General features: G+C 57.1%; 2 protein-coding genes across 11 annotated transcripts in view; one reads left to right on the top strand and one right to left on the bottom strand.

The window, feature by feature from the left end:
• Positions 1-385: 385 nt before the first annotated feature.
• LOC123621771 (myelin basic protein) overlaps positions 386-17,376 on the bottom strand; it is a 1,012,103-nt gene continuing 995,112 nt past the window's right edge. For 5 of the 9 annotated variants that reach the window (XM_045527684.1, XM_045527682.1, XM_045527683.1 and 2 more), the window contains 5 exons: positions 13,202-13,309; positions 12,607-12,642; positions 11,035-11,067; positions 7,765-7,887; positions 386-1,188 (listed from right to left, as the gene is read on the bottom strand). In XM_045527684.1, coding sequence (XP_045383640.1) covers positions 1,144-1,188; positions 7,765-7,887; positions 11,035-11,067; positions 12,607-12,642; positions 13,202-13,309 — 345 coding nt within the window. In that variant the 3' untranslated portion in view covers positions 386-1,143. The remainder of the gene's footprint in view (positions 1,189-7,764; positions 7,888-11,034; positions 11,068-12,606; positions 12,643-13,201; positions 13,310-17,376) is intronic. The other 4 variants (XM_045527687.1, XM_045527685.1, XM_045527688.1 and 1 more) reach the window with 3 other exon arrangements.
• Positions 4,287-9,772, top strand: LOC123621772. 2 transcript variants are annotated; one of them, XM_045527690.1, is made up of 2 exons: positions 4,287-5,124; positions 5,371-9,772. In XM_045527690.1, the coding sequence occupies exon 2, from the start codon at positions 5,478-5,480 to the stop codon at positions 6,474-6,476; it is 999 nt and encodes a 332-aa protein (XP_045383646.1). In that variant the 5' UTR covers positions 4,287-5,124; positions 5,371-5,477; the 3' UTR covers positions 6,477-9,772. The 2 variants fall into 2 exon arrangements, with proteins under 2 accessions (XP_045383646.1, XP_045383647.1); XM_045527691.1 differs by having other exon boundaries at positions 5,374-9,772.

The raw sequence follows: 17,376 nt of genomic DNA on the forward strand, positions 1-17,376 counted from the left end.
TAGCCGGGCGTGGGTCGGAAGACTCTTCCCTGTTCAGGGCCCGCGGCCCCAAGTGTGGGTCAGTGACAAGGACTAGCCACTCCCGTCTGCTCGCGAGGGCGGGGTCGTGCCAGGAGGCAAGGAGGGGAGAGGTTATCTTCTCCTGAGGGTTAGTGTTTGCCAGTGTGCACTGCCATGCAAGCTTACCCTGGCCACACGCAGCGTCTAAAATGACCAGTGTAACACCGCGAGGCCACCAGAGAACTCCTACGGTTCTGCTCCGAGACGCACTAGTCTGCCTGGACTCCCCGGCTGTGGGTGCTGGTTTGGAAACGAGGTCATTTGTGGAGGCTGCTCTGGTGCCACCGTGCGGGGTGACAATGACAACCCGCAGCCACACGTAGGACGTCTCCGTCACCCAGTTTCCAAGCAGGCCCCGTTTCCTGTATGAGGCCAGTGCCCAGCCCGCGCTTGCCACCTGTCCTCTCTCTGCCACGCACGAATTCAGCTAAGTGGGGTGTGGGCAGCCGCGGCCTGGAGGCGCGCCCCCCTCTCTGTGCTGCCCACGTTGGACTCTACCAGCCGCCCGGGCCCGCGTTTCACATACCAAAAGCTCCCACGGTAGTAAGCCACTCCTTGACTGTCTAATCCTGTTAGGAGAAATAAATACACTTTAGGAGGTGAGAGAAGGGTCGGAAAAGAAAACCGAAGAAGCCTGGATCACAACAGTCCTCCCGCCCGTCGCGTTCTCTGTCCCTACAGCGGTGTGCGTCCATGGCAGTGCTCGGCGGAAGCTCGGGGGGCTGCGGTCACGGCGAAAAGCAAGTCCAAGGATGGAGGGGTGAGCCTGGGGGGCATCCGTGCACGCGGACCTGGGGGAGCCGTGTGCTGCTGGGGGCGCGTGTTGGGGAGTGGGCACTCCCGGGAAATGCACTCCTCAGACGTGAAGTGACTGTTTTAATCATTTTCTGTTTTCTTTTTCTCCATTTAACTTTTGGCCAGAAATTGCTAGTGGGACGCCGTGTGCCTGACCCTGCTGTGCGCACAACTCAACAGGAGTTAGGGGGAGGTCATGTGCTCTAACTAGCTAATCCATGTGCGGGTAGTAACGTTTTAAGGCAGTTATGTCTAGAAGCAGAGGGCAGGATCTGGAACAAGATGGGCTCAGCGTCTGGCCATGGGGGATCCAGAGCGACTGTCTCTTCCTCCCTGTGGAAAGGAAGACACGAGAGTTAGGCAGGAGTGTGAGCAACACTCCCCCGGCCCAGGGCCCCCTGCCCGTATCACGGCTCACACACCGGTTCATTCCATTCCTCGCGCCCCCCGGCCAGGCTGACTGAGCCATCAGTGCCATGGGACAGATTCACTCAGACCCAAGTCTCGGGACACGGACAGCGGTGCCTGGGGTGACCGGGCATTTCTGCTCAATGTCTGTATTGTTTTGGTCTGAATGGTCACTTTCTTCCTTTGGCTAGAGGTGCCAGGGTCACCGAGGGACACTGTCTGTAAACAACGACAGGGACAACTCTGTCTTGGGGGAGGACCTAGTGCTGACAACCAAGTGGCGAAAGCCAAACACCAGCATGGCTGGGCCTGGGGACGCTCGTATTTGCCATCTCAGTGGCCACGCCAAGAGGAATCAGCTACACAGAGTGGTTTGTCTACAGACTTTCACTTAAAGGGGCCTTAAAACCACGAATTCACATGTTTTCTGGACAAATACAACTTGACTTTTTTTTTTTTTTGAGACAGAGTCTTGCTCTTTTGCGCTGGCTAGAGTGCTGGGGCATCAGCCTAGCTCACAGCAACCTCAGACTGCTGGGCTCAAGCGATCCTCCTGCCTCAGCCTCCCGAGTAGCTGGACTACAGGCATGCGCCACCATGCCCGGCTAATTTTATCTATATATTTTTAGTTGTCCAGATAATTTCTTCCTATTTTTTAGTAGAGATGGGGTCTCGCTCTTGCTCAGGCTGGTCTCGAACTCCTGACCTCGAGCAATCCTCCCACCTCGGCCTCCTACATTGCTAGGATTACAGATGTGAGCCACCGCGCCCGGCCGACATTTTTTTTTAAAAGAGCTGACAGTGCAGATGGAGCCCAGGTGTGGGGGGACCTGCCCTGCGGAGGCAGCCAGCGTGGGTGTCGGCCCTGAGAGGATCCACCGGTTTGTCACGCGGGTCGTTCCGCTGACAAAGGGGCCGCGTGTTTGGGTTTTTGCATTCAAATTCCAGTCTCTTTCTCCTTGGGTTTCCTTCTTTCGTGTTAGGTTGTGGATGAAAAGTTGATCTCTCAAAGATTCCTTTTGACTGGAGCCCCCAGGAAGCGCGCTGTCTAAGAGACATGCTGTTTATACCACCCGCACGTCTGCACCCGGCAGCGCCGACCTGGGCTGATTCTGCACACGCCATGTTCCTGGTGACACGAATGACCACAGCCCGGACGCCAGGACACGTACAGACGACACGGTTAGCTCATCAAGGGGATAGCTGTGATTCTCGGGGTTTTACTTTTTCCAACTACTATACTCCCTTAATCCCTGGGAGTATATTAATTATTCTTATTAATCTATTGTAACTGCTCCTTGTCGACTCCTTCAGCCATAGGCTCATCGTAGCCCAGTTCTGAGCTTTTCATGCAGCAAGATTTAATTACAAGCATACGAATTGAAATGCTTTTTAATTTGATAAATTGAAGCTTTTCTTTTTTTTTTTTTTTTTTTTTTTTTGAGACAGAGTCTCGCTCTTTTGCCCTGGCTAGAGTGCCGTGGCATCAGCCTAGCTCACAGCAACCTCAAACTCCTGGGCTCAAGCAATCCTACTGCCTCAGACTCTAGAGTAGCTGGGAATACGGGTGCACACCATCATGCTCAGCAATATATATTTTTTTCCTTTGGTAGAGACAAGATCTCACCATGTTGCCCAGGCTGGTCTTGAATTCCTGGGCTCAAGCAATCCTCCTGCCTCAGCCTCCCGAGTAGCTGGGACTACAGGCATGCACCACTATGCCTGGTTAATTTTTTCTATATATTTTTATTGTCTAGCTAATTTTTTTCTATTTTTAGTAGAGACGGGGTCTCACTCTTGGTCAGGCTGGTCTCGAACTCCTGAGCTCAAACGATCCTCCCGCCTCGGCCTCCCAGAGTGCTAGACAGGTGTGAGCCACCGCGCCCGGCCTGAAGCTTTTCTTGAACTGCATAGAAATTTGAAAATTGTAAGAGCCGCTCACAAAAAGTTTCAGGAAAATGTCAAACCTACGGAAGAAAACAAACGGGTTTTGCACACTTGCTTTCTGTGCACACGGTAAGTGTGTAGGTAGAAGTGGTGCTTTCTGTGCATCAGTGTGGTGGTGACAAGCTCTGGCCTTGGGAGCATCTTCTGTCACCGGCTATAGCTGTTGCACATGTTGCCGGGGTAGAAGGAAACTTCCCAAGTGGGGCCACGGTGACCCCTCCACCGTCCCCCTCACTGGTGTGTGCAGTGGTCGTCACGCTGATGCTGTCGTCAGCAGTCACGCAGACGGACGAGTCCGTGTTTCTCGGGTGAGTGTGGTTACAGGGACCAACCGGGAAACCGTCACCACTGCCAACTCTGGGTTCACCCTTGACCGTCCTGGTGAGTGAGTCTGGGTGGAGCCCAGACGTGGCTCCGGGGCAGGTGACCCGCTGGGCTGTCGCCCGGGGGGCGTTGCTGTTCCTATGCAGCTCCAGGCCCAGAGTCCTCCGGGGTCTGCATCCCCACCCGCTGGGGCCACGTTCTGGAGAACCCGTCACGCTGGCCCTGCTGGTCGACTGTCCGGCGTAGAGCTGTGGTTCCTGCTCAGAGTTTGCGCTGAGGAGTGATCCCTGCGGTTCCTGCTCAGAGTTAGCGCTGCGGCGTGATCCCTGCGGTTCCTGCTCAGAGTTAGCGCTGCGGCGTGATCCCTGCGGTTCCTGCTCAGAGTTTGTGCTGCGGCGTGATCCCTGCGGTTCCTGCTCAGAGTTAGCGCTGCGGCGTGATCCCTGCGGTTCCTGCTCAGAGTTTGTGCTGCGGCGTGATCCCTGCGGTTCCTGCTCAGAGTTAGCGCTGCGGCGTGATCCCTGCGGTTCCTGCTCAGAGTTAGCGCTGCGGCGTGATCCCTGCGGTTCCTGCTCAGAGTTAGGGCTGCGGCGTGATCCCTGCGGTTCCTGCTCAGAGTTAGCGCTGCGGCGTGATCCCTGCGGTTCCTGCTCAGAGTTAGCGCTGCGGAGTGATCCCTGCGGTTCCTGCTCAGAGTTAGGGCTGCGGCGTGATCCCTGCGGTTCCTGCTCAGAGTTAGCGCTGCGGCGTGATCCCTGCGGTTCCTGCTCAGAGTTAGCGCTGCGGCGTGATCCCTGCGGTTCCTGCTCAGAGTTAGCGCTGCGGCGTGATCCCTGCGGTTCCTGCTCAGAGTTAGCGCTGCGGCGTGATCCCTGCGGTTCCTGCTCAGAGTTTGCGCTGAGGAGTGATCCTGGCTTCGCTTTATCCAACACACAGCAAGTTCTCGCATTGTAGACTTGCCCAAGTGAGACCCACTTTCCCCCAAGGCAGGGCCGCACTGCCCGCCGCAGGGCCTCCTGGAGTCTGGGCTCATGGGCAGATACCGTGCGCACGTGCAGTCCCCGAGGACGCAGGGGGATTGGTCTGTCCCCACTGCATGTCCCTGCCACAGGTCAGGGCATCCCCACGCCTGTGGCTTGATAGTTACGTGGCTGAATCCGTGAGTGTTTGTGTTACAGAGGAGATCATTCCCCTTAAATCCTAATGCCTTGACGTTTTGATAAACCAGTGAGAAAACCGATTAACTAGGTCAGAGATCTGGTAGCAGTGACGCCGTGGACTGAGGAGTCGGCTGTACCTGAAGGCGCCGGCTGGGCTATGGCCGGGTCCTGGCCAGGGGCCCTGGTCTCAGAGCTGTGGGGGTGACCAGCTCGCAGGGGTGCGGGGCCTGCTCTCAGTGACAGGTGTCGTCGGGGTGACGTAACCTAGCCGCCCGCAGCAGAAGCCTGTCTGGTTACTCGGCTGCCTCCTGCGGGCCCGATGCTGTGCCGGGGCGGCTGGGCAAGTGCAGTCCCTCCGTGTCCCCAAGGACCGGGAACACCTACAACACGAAGTCCCCGAAACGTGGTGACCACTGGCCTGAGGACACAGGTGAGAATGCTGCCACATGGCGAAGCCTCTGGGAGCACCTTCTGTGTGCCCGGACACCAGCCCTGGACACGAAGGAGCCCGAGGCGCAGGTGCCGCTGTCTGGGAACCCAGCGTGGGTGCGCGTGACACAGCCGTCCTGTCTGTGCAGGGGCCCAGGGCACGCTGCTCTGTCGGGGCTGTGGGCATCGGGGTCTATGCCCTCCTGCCACAGCAGGTGCTTGTGTGACACGCTCTTCCGTTTCCCAGCAGCGTCCCCCTCCCTGCGGTCTGTGGGTTGGACAGGAGGCTGCCTGTGGGGACACCTCGCAGATGATGACTGTGACAACGACGACCGTGGCGGTTTGACGTCAGCCATGCGACACCCAGCAGGGAACCCGACTGCCGTGTTCGGGTTGAGAGCGGCTGAAATGGCAGCGTGGGCCGTAGCTCCAGGAAAAAGCAGGCGGGAACTTCCATCTAGACGACGTTCCTTCTTGACAGGCTCCGGCCAGGAACAGCCCCGGCAGATCTGGGGGCGACAGTGCTTGCTGAGCCTCGCAGAGCTGGGCGACGGCGCCATCGTCTCCTCCTGGCTCCCGTCCAGCGCCAGCCTCGGTGGCCCACGCCTGGCCGTGGGGCCACACAGCTCTGCAGTCTCTCCCTGCCGGCCCAGGGGGCTCCATGGCCTCACCACGCCTACCTGTGTCTGCGGAGACCCTGACGGGCATCTCAGCGTTAATGTGGGTCACACCGGTCCCTCTCCGGCTGGACCCCCAGGCCCCCTCCCCATCAGGACAGAACTGGGCCGGGAGGAAGCCTGCAGAGTTCTGCCTGGGGGCTGCGCTTCTCTCTCCCTCCTGGCCCCTCCCCGGTGGCCTCCTGCTCCTCCAGCCCCCCGGCCTCTCCCACTCTGCTCCTCTGCCTGGACGCCGCCCAGCTGCGGCCCTGCCACCTCCCTCCGCGTCTCTGACACAGCACACGGCCACTTCTGTGCCCTTCTCGCCAGGAAATGGGCTCCTTTGGCACTCAGGAGACTCGACACCCAGCAGTGCCGTCAGCATCTGCTGGGAATGGGGTCCCAGTCACAGAACCGCAGGCTCCAGGGCCCCGGGAGCCTCTGGGCCCGTCCTCGGAGCGTGCGGCCAAGCACTCGGCCTCCGGGCTGGCTGCAGACTCAAGTTCGGCAGCTGCCACAAGCACAGTCGCTTCTGTTGTCTGGGGCCTCTGTCCCCCGGAGCCTTAAGAGGGTCCCTCCCAGGCTTTCAACACAACTGGCCCACGGGCAGTTGAGACCCTCGCACCCCAGGGTCCGTGTGCCCAGGAGGGACTTGTCTGGAAATTGCTGTGGCCTTGCAGGTCGTGAGATGGTCTAGGGATGAACAGAAGCCAAGTGAGGCCTCCTCTTCACACCAACGTTGCTCTGGAGGTGACTTAGGCCCTAAAACGGGCAGAAGTGGAGCCTCTCCGACTGCCTGCTGCCACCCAGGCACGCTGGGCAGACCCGCGGCAGCGGGCGTGGATGGGGAGCCTGGCAGCGAGGGTCAGCCAGGGCTCCGTGTCTTGGCGCCTGTTGGGGCCTGGGCCGCCTGGCCCAGGTGTCAAGTCTCCTCGATGTCCTGGGGGGCAGAGTCCTGGCCCCACAGGTGTGCTGGCTCCAGGTGGCTCTGGGGGGTGGCATTTGGTGGCACATGGTGGCCTGTGCCGAAGGTGGATTACAGGGAGGGCCTGGGCTCGGGTCCACATGCGAGCCTGGACTGCGGTGTTTGTCCGCCTTGTCTGCCAGAGACCCCGACCTCCCGGCCCCCTGGGTCAGAGCCGTGCCGAGCCTGGTCTTCTCCGGGAGGAAAACGCCAGCGCCGAGGGGGCTCCAGCCACCGTGTCTTCGCCGCTCTGCTGGGCTCGAGCCTCAGGTTGCACCTGCACCTGCCTCGCCCGCTCAGAGCAGCAAAGTGCACACTGTGGACAACAGTCGCTCCAGCCACCCTGTGCTGACCACCCTGCGGTTGCCACACCTTTTACTGTCACGGGAGTTGCAGGGGACATCAGTGCACTGTCCCCATTTTATAGGTGAGGAAACTGGGTCTCAGAGAGGACAGGGCCGGAGGCCACGTGGCTAAAAGCAGTGGCCCGGCATTCGCCCCCAGGACCGTGTGGCTCCAGGTCACATCAACCCTTCTGGAGGTTCCTGGCAGGACTTTCCTGCCCCCTCGTCTGCTGAGCTCCTGGCAGTTCCTGGGGGCTCCCACCCCTCCTGAGCTCAGCGGGGGCCCCACATCCAGCTGGGCTGGGCACCAGCATCAAGGTCAGCCGTCCCCCGACCCCCAGCCAAGCAAGCCCTCCAGAAACGCTTGGTGAACGAACCAACATGGCCGCCCTTTCTAAACTACCTCTTGCTCCGGATTAAGCTCAGAAAAGACCGGCGTGGAAGGGCAGACCCACGCCAGCCTGCCCAGGACCCTCTGCTCTCGCCCGGGCACCCTTGGGCTGGGCTGGGCTCAGCTCGGCTGGGGATTCTGGAGTGAACTTTTCTTTTAACCGAGGCTCTTCCCGCCCCGGCGTCTGTCCTGGGGGCACGGTTTGGCCTGGAGACCCCCAGTGTGGGCACAGCCTGAACGCAGCCCACGGGTCCCAGCACTGCCCGACGGCAGGAGGGTACGTTACCAGTTTAAAGATCTTGGACAGCGTGCCCTGGGCGTCGTGGGCCCCCTTGAATCCCTTGTGGGTTGATTTATAGTCGGACGCTCTGCCGCCGTAGCCAAATCCTGGCCTCTGCCCTTCGGCCCCCTGCAAGGAAAGACCACGGGGACCTCAGCCCCAGCCACAGCGGCACCACTCGCACTGCCACCGGGACCAAGGGCAAGGGCCCGCCACACAGTGGTCTCCGTGCGTCTTCGGGAGGAGCAGGAGGGGAGGCAGAGGCCACTTGTCCCCAGGTCTGCGGGGTGTCGGCCCCCAGGAGAGGAGGGCTCTGGCCTGGGCTGCGGCTCTGCTGTGTGGCATGTGGCCCGAATGCGCTTGTTCCGAGGATTGGACTCGTGGATGGAGCAGCCACTTACCTTCGCCACGCCGCGGCGTACGAGAGATTAGCAAACGTCACGCACTCCGGGCAAAGAGGCTGTGTCTACTCGCGTGGAGGGAGTGGCCTCCCCGGCGGGCGCCCGGGGCCTGGGCCAGAGGGTGGCCGTGCCCTGTCCTGGGGCTCCCTCCCACTGCTCTATACTAGAGACCTAGCTGGGGACTCAGTGACATGGAGCCTCCTTCCTTTTCTACAGTGTGAAGACAAAGTTCCTAATTCTCTGGGTGACCAGGAACCAGCTTGACCTGGGACAAGGTCCTCATGAGGGGCCCGGGCTGCTGAGCAGGACGGAGGTGGGAGCCGGGTCCTGCACGAGGGGCCGCCTCCGCCCCCAGTTCCCGGCTGTGTGACCTCGGGCAGGTCTGGAGCCTCTCTGAGCTGCAGTTTCCTCATCTGTAAAATGGGGGTAAAAACGGCCCCTTCCTCACGGGGTCCTGTGAGGACATGGGGAGAACAAAGGTGCAGCCGACGTGCCGGGCCGGCCTGCGTTTGGGGACTGGCGCTGGTGACGGAGGCAAGTGACTCCTGAAACCCGAGGACGTCTGTGTTCCGGGACCAGGTTGCTGTCCTTGCAAGTGGAACTTCGGCTCTACGCACGGACAGGGGACGTCAGGGGCTGTGCTGAGTGGGAGGACGGGGATGGTGGCGTCTGGGGAGAAGGTCCCTCCCAGGCAGGTGCGGTTACATTTTGCCGACAAGAAATGGCGAGTTCTGTCTATGTCCTCTCCTGAAGACTAGCAAGTGAGCCAGACTGTCCCCTGGCCAACACCTTTCGTGTTTTACGCAGGTGTTTCAGGGAAGGAAGGGCCTTGGGGGACACTCTGACCCTTCGTCTCTTTATCTTAGAGGCAGGGCGGTGGGATCCTGAAGGCTGCTCTGCCAGGTGCTTCCCGTCGCACAGGCTGACGGCACCAGACAGACGTCCTAAATGCCAGAAAACCGCACCTCCCCCCGCGAGTGCTAAATCACCCTGTCTCACTCTGCTGGTCAGCCCCAAAACTACAGAGCTTCCAAGAACTAAATTCAGGGACTGGCTTTCAGGTTAATGATCTGTTTGATTTCCCTCCTTTCCGATTCTTAGTGACTTTTATCTCTGGACACCCTGGAATTTACCTGGAAACATGCAACACAGTTAGAAAGGGAAGGGGGCTTTCCGAAACCCCAGCAAGGAGGCGGCCCCGTGGACGGGCAGGCAAGCGGCAAAACACAGAGAGGCTTTGGCGGGGGAAGAAAGGAACTCAGCACACGGTAGCAGGACAGACAGGGAGAGCGCAGAGGGCAGCAGGCGGCCTTGTTAGCTGGGGGGCCTCACAGGGCGGCCCCGTCACTCCTGGCCGGGAGGCCTTTGCACAGCGCCCAGGAGCCACGCCTGGAAAAGTAAGAGGCAGATCACGGGAGCTAAAGTAAGATTTCTGGGTCAAAACTGGATTTCATTCTTCAATGTTGTCTTTGTCTCCTGCTGGCACAGAAAGTCAACATTATTAGTAATCGTCTGTGAGTGCTGGTCTGTGTAAATTTTCTACCTTGCCATCTTTTTGCAAATTCACTCGATCAGAAAAGCGAGTCTAATAAATATCACTGTAAATGTTCACAGACGACCCCGATCCTAACTGTGTGCACGGACGTGGCGGGGTCATTCAGGAGCCTGGTGGGGCCTTTCCTCGTCCTCTCTCGCTCACCCCCACCCTCCCTCCAGCCCTCTTTCTGGTTTTTTTTCCTGTTCTTCCTGTTCTTTTTCCTTTCTTTGAAAATTCATTCATTTATATGATGCTTACTAATTGATCAGCAGGTATAGGTAGGCTCTGTCCTAGCCTATGAGGATATCATAGTTCCTGAGATAGACACAGTCCATCTCTAATAGTTTGGTGGTCTTTCCTCCATTTTATTCTGAAAATTATTATTATTATTATTATTTTGAGACAGAGCCTCAGGGGGCTAGAGTGCAGTGGCATCATCACAGCTCACTGCAACCTCAAACTCTTAGGCTCAATCAGTCCTTCTGACTCAGCCTCCCACATAGCTGGGACTACAGACCTGCACCACCACGCCTGGCTAATTTTTCTGTTTTTAGTAGAGATGGGGTCTCACTCTTGCTCAGGCTGGTCTTGAACTCCTGAGCTCAAGCTATCCTCCTGCCTCGGCCTCCCCGAGTTCTAGGATTACAGGCATAAGCCACTGTGCCCAGCCTTGAAAATTATAATTTTTATACAATAAGAACCATATCTGATATTTTCTGGGAACTAAAGTCTATAAGTTAATGGTGGGACATTTGAGTTTGGTGCAGACACCAAATTCACTAGAAAATGAACAGATTGGCCTCACTCTCTGTATTAGAAAGCCTAAAATTCCTAAGGAGGTTTATGGCTTGATGTCTAAGTTTTAGTTATTACTAAAATACAAACAAAGCCAAAATCTTTTGGATTAATGGGGTTATTATAAATTGAATTACTGAATTGAGCATCTTTTTCTGTTCATAGCAGCATCGTTTTTCCTCAGTAACATCCGACATCTGGGGTTATTTAGGTGGGGCCATCGCCACCATTCCACACTCAGACTCTGGGGTTTGCTGTTCCCACCAATTGTGTTGGAAGGAAGTTAGAAATTATCTCAAGAATGGTGTCGCCTCTTCCTGGGAGGGAGACCAGCCGGGGCCAGGAGCCCTTTGGGAGAAGAGGGTTTGCAGCCGGGTCCTGGGTGGGAGCAAGAGGCATTAATGAGCTGGAGGGAGGTGGGTTCCTGCCCTGCGGCAGGACCATCTCAGCGGGGAGGAAGGGGGGCGTTAAGCAACCAAACAGGCAGAACGTAAGTCAACAGAACATAAGTCAACGCCATGAGGACACGCGTTTGCCACCTACCCAGCTGAATCTGCTGAGCGACAGTCCTCTCCCCTGTGTGAGGAAGAGAGACAGGACAGGGCGTCAGTGAGAAAGAAGTGCTTTCCATAAACAGGAAACACAATCCACACCCTCTGGCACTGAGAGGTGAACATGCTCACACCGGGGGCGGCGGAGCTGCCTGGAGCTTTGCACGAGGACGCAGCCCACCGTCCGCGCAGCTGCAGGGGAGTGTAGGAGGGTGTGGGGGTGCAGGGGGTATAGGGGGTTATAGGGAGTGTGGGGGGCATAGGAGGATGTAGGATGCTGTAGGGGAGTGCAGGGGGTGCAGGGGGCATATAGGAAGGTATAGAAAGTTGTACAGGGTTTAGGAGGGTGCAAGGGGGTATAGGACGGTGTAAAAGGGTATATGGGGGTGCAGACAGGTATAGGAGATTATAGGGGGATGTAGGAGGTTCAGGGGGTGTAGGAAGGAGTAGGAGGGTGCAGGGGGCTGTAGGATGGAGTAGGAGGGTGCAGGGGGTGTAGAAAGGTATAGGAGATTGTAGGGGGCTGCAGGAGGGTGTAGGAGGTTCAGGGGCTGTAGGAAGGAATAGGAGGGTGCAGGGGGCTGTAGGATGGAGTAGGAGGGTGCAGGGGGGTGTAGGAGATTCAGGGGCTGTAGGAAGGAGTAGGAGGGTGCAGGGGGCTGTAGGATGGAGTAGGAGGGTGCAGGGGGGTGTAGGAGATTCAGGGGCTGTAGGAAGGAGTAGGAGGGTGCAGGGGGCTGTAGGATGGAGTAGGAGGGTGCAGGGGGATGTAGGACGGTGTAGAAAGGTGTAGGAGGGTGCAGGGGGCTGCAGGATGGAGTAGGAGGGTGCAGGGGGATGTAGGACTGTAGAAAGTTGTAGATTGTAGGGGGCTGCAGGAGGGTGTAGGAGGTTCAGGGGCTGTAGGAAGGAGTAGGAGGGTGCAGGGGGCTGTAGGAAGGAGTAGGAGGGTGCAGGGGGCTGTAGGATGGAGTAGAAAGGTGTAGGAGGGTGCAGGGGGCTGCAGGATGGAGTAGGAGGGTGCAGGGGGATGTAGGATGGTGTAGAAAGGTGTAGGAGATTGTAGGGGGCTGCAGGGGGGTATAGGAGGTTCAGGGGCTGTAGGAAGGAATAGGAGGGTGCAGGGGGCTGTAGGATGGAGTAGGAGGGTGCAGGGGGCTGTAGGACGGTGTAGAAAGGTGTAGGAGATTGTAGGGGGCTGCAGGGGGGTATAGGAGGTTCAGGGGCTGTAGGAAGGAATAGGAGGGTGCAGGGGGCTGTAGGATGGAGTAGGAGGGTGCAGGGGGCTGTAGGACGGTGTAGAAAGGTGTAGGAGATTGTAGGGGGCTGCAGGAGGGTGTAGGAGGTTCAGGGGCTGTAGGAAGGAGTAGGAAGTTGCAGGGGGCTGTAGGAGGATGTAGAAGGTGTCAGGGACCTGCTGGCCCCATTCTACTTGGGAGCCACATGGCAAAACGTTTTGGGATGAATTCAGGCAGTTCTGAGTCCAACTCTCTTTCTGGTACATTTTGGGATTTCGGGAAAGTCTAAACACAGGGACGATCGATCAAAGCACTCGAGTTCTTACCTTTCCTTGCGATGGAGGAGGCGTGCGAGGTGTCACCTGGAAAGACAGAGTGGGGGGCTGCACTGGGAGCCACCCCTGCAGAGACGCCCGCCCCCTCCCGAGGGTCCCTCTGTCGGGTGAGGGGCCGCCACTCTCTGCCCGGCTCCCCACCTGCAGATCCGCCAGTGCACTGGGGGGGGGTGCGACAGTGGAAAACACGCAAAGGCTGCACAGCTGGGAGCTGGCCCCTGTGACAGCCCTGCGCTGAGGTGTGTCCCGGTCACAGCTCCGCGCCCCAGGGGCCCTGCGCAGTCTGCAGCCCCTGCCGAGTCCTGGCCACCTCACACCCCGTGCCACCTGGGTGTTTTTGCACAGGTTTCAGACTGAGCCTCACCCAGGAGTCTGGTCTCCACAGAGGTGAGTCCTCCAGTACATGACGTTGGAGGCGCCTGTTTGGAACCGGGGACCGGGCGCCAGGGTGGAGCTCCGGGGCCAGCCTCACCCTGAGGGACTTGGTGTCACCCAAGGATAAGTGCACGTCCCCCGTGGACTGTGGCAGCGGCCCGCAGCCCTCCCACCCACCCGCCATGGCCCGAGTCCCCTTGGTGTCACTCACAATGTTCTTGAAGAAGTGGACTACGGGGTTTTCCTCTTGGGCCCGGCCGTGCTGGGACTTCTGGGGCAGGGAGCCGTAGTGGGTGGTTCTGGCCGCGTGGTGTGAGTCCTGCAAGACAGAGGCACGGTGACCTCGGGACAGGCCACAGCCCTGCCTCCTCCTCCTCGGGGAGCCGTGCGGGTCTGGGCGTCCTGCTGGGAGCTGCTGCGCGCACGAGACACGGGGACGTCGGTGCCCTGCAGAGTGTGCCCGAAGCCCGCTGTCCTCTGGCGACTGCACCACGCGACTCCCTGCCCCCTCGGCTTCCTTCCCACCACGGAGAGCAAGCTCGGAGCACAGGGACGCGATGACAGCCGCCCCTCTACTTTGCCAGTGTCCCCTGGGCCACCGCTGTCTTCAGCCTGTTGGGAGCCCGGTCCCCCACCGGGTCCCCCCCGCAGGCCGGGCCGGGGCGACCTCCCGCGCAGCTGGCCTCGTGCGGGCGTCCCGCCTGTCTGCAAGGCCCTGCCCCCTGCCCCCTGCCCCCTGCCCCCTGCCCCGTCCTCCTCCAGGCCCGGAGCAACGGCACCCGCTGGGGGCTCGCTCCAGCTCCCGGGGCGACGCAGCGCCGTGGTCTCTGCTCTCCCTACCTCGAGGTCGCGACCGCCCTCCCTGTGGGGCGGCACGGTGCGCCGTGTGCTGCTGTCCCTGCCCTCCACGGCTGCGAGCACCTCGGACACAGCGGACCCGGCTCCTGACGCCAGAGGCCCGAGCTGCGGCCCATTCCCCCCCGACCGTCCCCGGCGAGGCCCCAGGTCTGCGCGCACAGCCCAGCGAAGCAGCCACGTCCTGCCCGAGGGCTTCCGGCTACCCTGATGCTGGAAGAAAGATCCGGTTCCACTACCTGCGTTTCTCAATGATTGGCAGCTCACACTTCACCCCTTAATTGTGTTTTTCTTGTCTTGTGCCTCTTGTTTGTTGGCCATCGTCTCACTTCCCACGGGACTTGAACCAGTTCTAGGCAGAGTGTGGTCCGCGCTCTCCCTCCTCTCATCGGACAGCCCTGATGCCCTCACGTCCCCGACGTGGCACGCCGGGTGTCTGTCTGCTGACCGAGGCCCCACCGTCCCCCGCGTGGAAAAGTGACGTGGTCACGCTGTGTCCTCAGAAGCAGCTGCTGTGGCCTTTGAACCTGAGCACGTGGAAGCAGCCGGGGAAGGGGCAGGAGGTTGCAGTCGTTGCTCAAACCCCCAACTGTCCTTGCTCCAACGTTCTCTCCAGGGAAGCTTTCGAGAAGCTGCACACTCCTCTGATGCCCCCCTGTGACCCCCCTCGGCCCAGGGCACCCGGGAGTGCAGCGGCCCGTGGTGTCCTGCCCCGCCAGCAGAGAGCAAGTGTACGATTAAGAACTCAAAAAATTAGATCAGCCAAGAAAATGTTTGTGTTGCTTACTGTAAGACAGATATCTTTGAGTGTGTAGTCTGTCTGCTGGGTGAAGTTATTTATTAGATCCCATCTTAATGGCCTGAAATAACTGAAAAAGATCAAAATTCAGTCCAAGCTACTTTCCCCTTGGTGTTCACATACGTTTTCCTACCTTCTGTGTATTGGATTTCCAGTTACAGAAACACCATTTTCCTTTAAGTTACTCATCCTGCAATTAAACTAGAAAAATGCCTTAAATGTTACTAGATGTTTTTAAAGAAATTAATGCTTAGTCACAGTATGCACAGCTCATATCATTAAAACTTATGTTGTGAGAGATTTAAGGAAGCATTATGCAGATAATGATGTTTCACATGTGAATTATTCACACGTGCTTTGAATGAGAAAAGAAAAATAATATATTTTTGTAAGTGATTTTTATAATAAACATATTGGTCACTAAACTTTTGAGGACATGGTAATTTAAATCTTTCAAGGCACACATGATGGAGGTAGGTTCCATCTGAGCTCTCAGAGCTGGGAAATCAGGGCTCAGGACCGTTCATGAGGAGGCGGTTGGTGTACCCATGGCCCTCAGCACAGAGCTGAGTGTGCACCAAGCATCAATTTTTTTGTTTAACATGTGGGCTGCATAGATAATCTTTAATACAGAACCTAACACATTGTATAGATCTTAAGTAAACAGAACAACTACCATGGAATCATACAATTTTTTTGGTTATAGTGACTGAACCAGGCCTTTAGCTTGGGCTTTTTAGCTATAAATTGTTAGTTGCACAGGTAATTTGAGATAGTCATATAGTTATAACTGTCTTGTTATAAAATAGTTGTAATGACCTATTGCTGAAAGGACATTTAGTCAATCACGTATCTACATATGAGCAATAAACAGTTAAAAAAACAAAACTTTAAAAACAGTGCCATACATAATAGAATCAGAAAAACAAACTATTAGGGATAAACCTGCAAAAAAGTTTAAAACTTTTGTTCTGCAAGAGACTCTTAAGAGAATGAGAAGACAAACTACAGACTTGGGGAAAGTGTTTGCAAATCACTTCTCCCACAAAGGACTTGAAACCAGAATATGTAAAACTCTCTCAAAACTCCAAGGGGAGAAAACAAACAACCTGGTTAAAAAAACGGACAAAACACAAACACTTCCCCAAAGAGGATGCCGAGGAGACGGAGGAGCAATGGGAAGACAGTCACCACCACTGGCCGGGAGCAAGAGGCAGATGGAGCCCACGCGGCCACACCACTGCACGCCTGCCGGAACGGCTGAAGTGGAAAATGCTGACAGCACCGGGTGCTGGGTGGGGTGAGGAGCAGCTGTGCTCACGCGTCGCTATGGGAACGCAGCACGTCACTCTGGAAAACAATCTGGCAGCTTCTTACAACCTTAATAACATCCCCACCACATGACCCCGTAACTTCGTTGCCTACTTTGAATGATACGGGAGACACGACGTATTTTTGAAAACGGTTTTGGTAATGAATACGTTGGTCATCAATCTTTTGAGGGAAAAGTAATTTAAACTTCAGTGGAAACTTGTGCTCACACAGCAGCCTGTGCGGGAATGTTCATGGCAGCTCAGGGCATCGTCACTGACAACGGCCCGGATGTTCTCGGTGGATGAAGGGAGCAGCGTCCACACTGTGAAACACCCCACAGTGGTGACAAGGAACAGACTTCACACACGCACAGCACGAAGGCATCTCCAAGGCGCTGAGCTGCGCAGAGCGGCCATTCCACAAGGATTTCACACTGCACCGTGTCACTCAGCACGTCCTTGGAAAGACTTGAGTGCAGAGAGGAAGCCTGGAGCACGAGTTGCAGGACGGGGGAGGGTGCGGCGTGACCCGGCTGGGAAGCAGGGGCGGGTTTTCAGGGTGACGTGTTCTGACTGCGGCAAGAGCCACACGATTCTACATCCGTGTTACAATCTATAGACCTGTGCGCCAAAACCAAGTCTGTTTTACTCTGTTAATTTATGAACTAAAATAAAGTAGAATAAGGTCATTTAACCCGTCTGTCATTAAGCAGCCAGCAGTTGGAGGCACAGGAACCTCATCTCCTTACGAGCTTCCCAGCCGGCGCTCCCCGGCCCTCTCCCTAAACGCGGGCACCTGGGCGCACCTCCGGCTCTCGCTGCACGATTACCTTTGCCTGGAACATCCTCTCCTTACAAACGTCTCTATTTTTTAAAAAACATGGCATCTTTTGGCTGCGACACCTCATCTGGCATTGGATTGTCCTTTTTAGTTTTCCAGAAGCTTCTTGCCTCTCCAGTTAGATGTTAGTATTTTGGAGGAAGAAAGAAAATTTTCTGCATGACCCCCAAGGCTTTCGGCGGTTACTCAGGCAGAGTAGCTCGGCAAATGCAAAGTCGGCAAGGAACAGCCGCAGGCAGCCCCTTCCCCACGGCCCTGGAGAGGAGCTTGCGGGGAGCCAGACGGCCCGCGGCCGCGCAGGAGCAGCTCTGGGCGCGGCCTTCAGGGCCTCACGGTAAACGCCGAGATTGAACAGAGACTCAGCAACTTTCAGCTGTAATGTGTTACTAAGAGGCCACGTGTCAATAGTAGCCAAAGAATGGAAGCTAATTATCTGGTGAGGTTTATGTCTCAGGTGTTTTCTGGGTTTTAGTTTATTTGTGTGTCCCCGAGAGCTTTTGCAGTGAGCACAGGACGGCTTGGCTGCTGTGCGGTGACGCCCTGACCGGGGCTGCCGGGTCTGGAGGGTGCCGGATCTG

This window comes from Lemur catta, chromosome 16, assembly GCF_020740605.2.
Source record: "Lemur catta isolate mLemCat1 chromosome 16, mLemCat1.pri, whole genome shotgun sequence".
Classification (NCBI taxonomy): domain Eukaryota; kingdom Metazoa; phylum Chordata; class Mammalia; order Primates; family Lemuridae; genus Lemur; species Lemur catta.

What these genes read in the sequence shown, in the direction of transcription:
- LOC123621772 (XM_045527690.1), top strand. Translation starts at nt 5,478, where the DNA reads ATGCGACACCCAGCAGGGAACCCGACTGCCGTGTTCGGGTTGAGAGCG.